This window comes from Aptenodytes forsteri, unplaced genomic scaffold (genome assembly GCF_000699145.1).
Source record: "Aptenodytes forsteri isolate BGI_AS27 unplaced genomic scaffold, ASM69914v1 Scaffold166, whole genome shotgun sequence".
Classification (NCBI taxonomy): domain Eukaryota; kingdom Metazoa; phylum Chordata; class Aves; order Sphenisciformes; family Spheniscidae; genus Aptenodytes; species Aptenodytes forsteri.
The window spans coordinates 6,625,840-6,631,839 of record NW_008796110.1 but is presented as its reverse complement, the minus strand read 5'-3'; the positions used below and the strand labels follow the sequence as shown (position 1 = coordinate 6,631,839).

Here is a 6,000-nt window from a genome sequence, read left to right as displayed (position 1 = left end):
CATGGTATGGAATGTCCCTTTGGCCAGTTTGGGTCAGCTGTCCTGGCTGTGCCCCCTCCCAGCTTCTTGTGCACCTCCAGCCTTCTCAGTCGGTAGAGCATGGGAAGCTGAAAAGTCCTTGACTGGTGTAAGCACCACTTAGCAACAACTAAAACATCTGTGTGTTATCAACATTATTCTCATACTAAATCCAAAACACAGCACTGTACCAGCTACTAGGAAGGAAATTAACTCTATCCCTGCCGAAACCAGGACAATATCTTAAGCTGGCAGCATGATGAGATTTTGTACTTGGTGCTACAGGCAATGAGCTACTGGAATTGGAGAAAATTGGTAGCATGTTTGCATGGGCTTAAATCACCCGGCTTTGGTTGCTGAATGAAATCGGAGAGACCAGAAGTTACACTGGTGGTGTGTTAGTAATTGTTTCTCCATGGTTTGGAGCCTGCAGGTTCCAAAGCCATCTGGGGAGTAGAGTCAGTCCAGAAGGATCTATTTCCTTGATGTGTAAGTGCAGCTGCCATTGGTGTTAATAGAATAGATACCCCAAGACTCTGCATGTGGTTATTAGGTTCTGCATATCGGAACAGGTAAAGCTCCTAGTTAGTAAATAAGCACAAACAAATAGAATTGAAATGTGGGCTGCATTACATGCATAAAGTTGACAAGATTACTCAAGATCTCTGAACCTGTATGGAGGCAGTTAGTACATCAGTTAACATGTATTGTGACTTGTTTTAGCTATGTCTTAATCTTCATAAAGCACCACATGCAGCAGCTGAATTTTTGTTGTACATGGGAAGGGCATAATTTAAGCCTGTGACGTTCATTTAGTAGCTCGTAGAAAGGCTTTGATTCAGAAGGCTCATTTTGTTGTCTCCTTGGGGAAAGGTAGCCCAGGTGTATGAGATTGAAGAAAATCATGGCAGACAATCATGGCAGACATCTTTTTGAAATGCAGCTGTATCAGAACAGAATAGAAGAGGTTGGCCAGCCCTGGCTCTTCCCTTTCAGTTTTAGGGAAGATCGTTTCATGAATAGCTAAAAGATGAATGTGCTGACTGTTGCTGTGGTTATGTGCATTGAATTACCTGCTCCCGTATGATTGGTACTCATTGTGATGTGGTATATAACATCGTGAAACTGTGCACGTATGCTTTAATTTTAATAGGTCAAAATTATTCCTTCTCTTATGCCTGCCCATCCCAAAAGCATTGCACAGATGTAATATCGCCATCATGGCCCAGGCTTATGTTACTGCAAGTTGGTATTTACCTTATTTCACAAAAACTGAACAGGTTAGCATGATTGGATGTTGGGAGCTGGCTTTGACATGTTGTCCAGGTAGCATCTTCTTGCACCTTTTCCATAGCCCATTTACCCAGACACTGGGTTCTTCAAGGCAGGAAAAGCCCTTGAGTGCTGAGGACCTTCTCCACATGTGAGACTGCCAAAGGTGGCCTGTGCCACTGTGACAGTCCCTGCAGACAGGGCAACCTGCGTTCCCCTGCTGGATGCAGAAGTCAAAGATATTTTAAAGCTCCTTTACTCTTCTGGGCAGTTCAACGTCAGTGCACCCATGTTTTAGAGCCAGGACCTGCTCTGAACGCTGCCTGCCAGTTCAGCAGCAGGTTTAGATATTCCCAACTGCATCCAGCCAATTCTGTAATGTTGTACCTGGAAGTAAGCTTGACTCTTCCCATAATGAAATTGGAAGAATCCAGTTCTTTAATTGTTTTGTCAGACTGAATATAAGTAACTTTAAAATGACAGTAGATCTTAGCATTTTCACTTCGTTCAGAAGCATGTTCATAGCTTGTGGTTTTAATTTTTGCTAGGCTTTCTAACAAAAGGCTTTTGGAGGTCACTTAAGATACGAATACAATCAGAACAAATTTCTGATTGCATGGCTTGGATAAAATTGTCAGCACGGTGTAGGTATTATTAAATTTCTTTCTTGTCATGGAGAAATATAACAATATCTGGGAAATTGTTAAAAAAGTGTAAATGCAGATCCTTTCATAACATGGTAGCAATAAAAATGTATCTTAAATAAAATTGAGAGTTGTATTAACAAGGGAGACACTATTTAATTCGAGTCAACAGTCGTGTCTAAAGGTGTAGTCCCTGGTTAAATTTTTACAATGAGTGAAACTTCAGAAAGACTAATTTTTCTCTGATTTGACTCCTTTGCCTGAGATCACTGACATGGTCTGTTTCAAAATTTCCTGTATGATGGATGAGACCTCAGTTCAGCAAGTAGTTTTGCCCAGGGAGATATTTCATCTGCTTGGACCTCTACAGGCGGTGAGGTAGGGAACATGTAGATGACATCACAGGGACTGAGCAATAAATAGTCAGTTCCTCCATGCAAACACCAGCCACGCAGTGGAAAAGCTTAAAAAGATACTTTTGCATATCTGTTTAAATCAAATGGTGCTATTCAGAAGGTGCTCCCAGAAAGCTGCTTTCTGCCACCTTTGAAATAGCCAGGTTGATAGTTTTCTTTTAAAATAAAAAATAGTAATAGCAAATTTTTTACAGGTCTCCCATCACCAGTTCTGCCACCCTGAATTCTTGCTCTACTACTGGTGCTGTTTTTTCTGTTCCATGTGGAAAAAAACAGTCAATGTCAAAAGGAAAGGCAAAAAACATAAATAAAAAAAAAAGTATCATGCAGACTAAGCCCTCCTGGGTGCTGCCATGTGGCAAGCAAGCTGGATAGGCATCTGCCAGCAGTGTCTGAGGACAGGAGCACCGGGAGTTTTCCAAGGGCCAGATAGCCCCAGCACAGATGTTGTTTACAGGGACCTGTACAAGAGAGTAGGTGGCATCCTGAACCACTTGCTGTCAGCAAAGGTTTTGCCTGGACTTCAGTGAAGCCAAGCTTTAGTATCCATGAATGTAAATGTATTTTGTAGACCAAGTAATTTTCCAGGTGGAGAAAAACTTGGCTTGTTTTAAGCTACAGATACTTTGCTGAGTTTGTTACAGGATACAATTGACTACTTCAGCAACAAAATTCCTATGAACTGCAATAAAACTTACTGTCAGGAAAATCATTCTTGTTTCATTGATTTAACAAGTATGTAATTTGCACTGGTTACGAAGCTGAGTTTTATCCAAGTAGATGTGATGGTGCAAGCTTACCACATAGATCAAGTGCTACTCAAAGAGCAGAAAATATCCTCTAGTGAGCCTTTTGCATTTGGCAGAATTAAAGGGATATATTTATTTAAACAGTTCACAGCTTAGACAGAGGGAATGCTTCTACTTGGGCTAAACCACTTGAAATAGTAATAGCAAACTCTTAAGGTTAGGTAAGTCAGTGTTACATTAATTCAGCTGCGATTCATGTTATACAGCTTGACCTTCAGCGCTACAACTGAAATACTCTGTTCAGCTTCAGTTTGAAGAAGTTTTTTCTTTGGCCTGTGCCCATGGCAAAATCTCATTACCGGTGATGGTGTTACCTGGTTTTCCCATGATGCACAAGTTGTCCATGATGAAGTGTCTGTATTGTATGCAAACACGTCCAAGAGGAAAAAAAGAATTTGAATGCTCACTATTGCCTTTAAAATGCATAAGCATCATAAACATCATGCATTTTTACAGTTAAAAATACTCTGCACAGAGCCCATTTTGGTAAATAGTGAAACTGTTTGCAGATATTTTCTTGCTTGATACCATGAAATGGTTATAATCTCTGGCTGTTGGATATTGAAATTTTGAAACGATTTAAATACATTTGCCATATATAGCTGTGTTTAAGCAGCACACAGACCTGTAACAATTTTTGAAATTGCATTTTTCACACTTAACTTTAGATACTTAGGAGCCTAAGTTAGAGACCAAGGTCATATCTGTATTAAGTAATAAAATACTGTTTGTTCTGTGGCTCCAAAGGCAAGTGACACATCACAGTTCCCGTCTGTGCCTCTAACCTCTCCTCCCTTCAAAGGCAGGGTGGCCCCGTCCTTGCTGCCTGCTGGCAACTGTCCCTGCCCTGTGCTATCGCCAAACTCTTCCTGGGCTTTGTTGAGAAGAGACTAACTGGCACGGGCCAGAACTGTGTCAGGAGCTGTGCTAGCCGTTCAGGAGTGTGGCTGGGTTAGGCCAGCACCCCACACTGTGCCGCAGTCCTCCTTGCTTTCTGGGAGAAGACAAAGCCTGACCACCCCAGCTCCCTCTGCAGCTGGGGATAGAGAGGGAGGAGACAATTTCAGAGGGCAGTTCTGGTCCTGGGGTGGGTAGAATTACTCTGTGGAAGTGCTTAGTTCTCTTCAGTGACTACAGAGGGACCAGACCCCCACATCTGCATCCTTTAAGTGCCTAAAGATATATGGGACAAATTCAGAACATGAAAAGGGATGTAAGTGTGTTTATATATAAAGTCTGATGCTCTCTTTTGTCAGGAGAGAGAGTTCTTTTGGGCAAAAAGAGAACACATACAGCACCAGATTTGCTTTAATACTGACCTACCGAGCAGACAATATATACATCAGTGCAGTAAGTGGAGTTCATATGTTTTGTGCTGACTGCAGAGCAGTAAGTGAAACACAAACCTCTTGCAGCTCTTTGCCAGTTGGTTTCACACAGAACTGTTTATTTTTAGCAAAGTCGCATCAGCCTAAATGGTGAGAAGCCACAGGGTTCACAGTCTCGAGGTGCCTGACTTTGCGTGTTACTGTACTCTCTCATACATGTATAGAGCCCCAACATAGCTGTATTTAATGTGTTCAGTTGGATTGCAATTAATGTAAAGCACAGTTAATATGTATTTCCCAAAATTTTGGGAGTGCTTTGAGTACCTGAGTTCTGAGATGTGTAGCTAGCAGTGTTTTTTTCCCTGTGATCAAATGGTCTCTATTCGCATGATTTTTGTCACATACGCCTCTCCTAACATTAACATATTGAAACCTCTTTCAACATTGCCGACTGTGTTCTGTAATAGAGGGAGGAGGTTAAGATAAATTCCAGTTAGTGATGCCTTAGCATATATAGCAGATCTATAGATAATCCAGAACCATTTTAAACCTGAATCTAAAGACACACTTTTTGTCTCTGAGAGGTGGACTGACAGATTCTGCCGTTATGAAAAAGCCTCTCTTTCCCTTCAGTAGGTTTTGGTTTGAGCTTTTAGTGGCTTCAGTGTGAGCCTGAATCTAGGATGTGAGATGTGTGAAAACTTTCGTAGTTCATCAGTTTGATCTTCATAAAAATGGGGCTCTGTCTTTCTTTACTGTAAAATCCAAAAATCTGTATATATGCAAGACTCAAAATTTGGCAGAAAGTCTTTATACGTGAATTATGTAATTTTTATCAGGCTGGAGGATTTTACAGAGGAGCACAGCAAGAGTTTCTTGTCTTACTGGACAGCTTTTTCTCTCTCTCTCCTCCTGGATTTTGATCTGAATGTGTATCTGATTTCTTTGCAGTTTCTCAGCACCCTCTTTGCCCCTTTAAATTTTGTGATGGAAAAAGTAGAAAGTATCCTGCCCTCCAGTCTGTGGCACCAGCTGACGAGGATCTGAGGGAGCACGCCCACTGACTGACTGCCATGACATCTTCTGTGCCAACTTTTTGTTGACCACAAGAAAGCATGATAAAAAAGGGAAGCAGTTCTAAGACTTAAAAACTCTTCATGGATTGTCTGTTCTCATATAAAAACTGTTTTGTTGTACAAAGTACATTGATGTTAGGTTCTATTATATTTTGCCTTCAGAAAAGAAAAACTTAAAAATAAACTTTTGTGTATTGCAGCATTGCTGTATTTTGGCTTCTTCTTCAAAGCTCAGATTGTACTTTGTGTTCTTAAACATGTGTGGTGTATCTGCTTCACCACAGCTAGGGCTTGGCTTTCCATTCAGTTAATGAAAAAACACTAATAACTTTACAATTAAGCAATGGTATCACTGCCTTTTCTTACGGAGTTCAATTAGGGTGAAGCCCTTAGCGCTGGAGACAGCCTAGACGAGGCTTCTAGGCAGCTAAAGCTCT

At 41.1% G+C, this 6,000-nt stretch overlaps 1 protein-coding gene across 1 annotated transcript in view; it reads left to right on the top strand.

The window, feature by feature from the left end:
* ST7 (suppression of tumorigenicity 7) overlaps window positions 1-5,764 on the top strand; it is a 155,163-nt gene extending 149,399 nt beyond the window's left edge. The window contains exon 13 of the mRNA XM_009286816.1: window positions 5,439-5,764. Within this exon, the coding sequence (XP_009285091.1) occupies window positions 5,439-5,534 (96 nt within the window). The 3' untranslated portion in view covers window positions 5,535-5,764. The remainder of the gene's footprint in view (window positions 1-5,438) is intronic.
* Window positions 5,765-6,000: the final 236 nt, after the last annotated feature.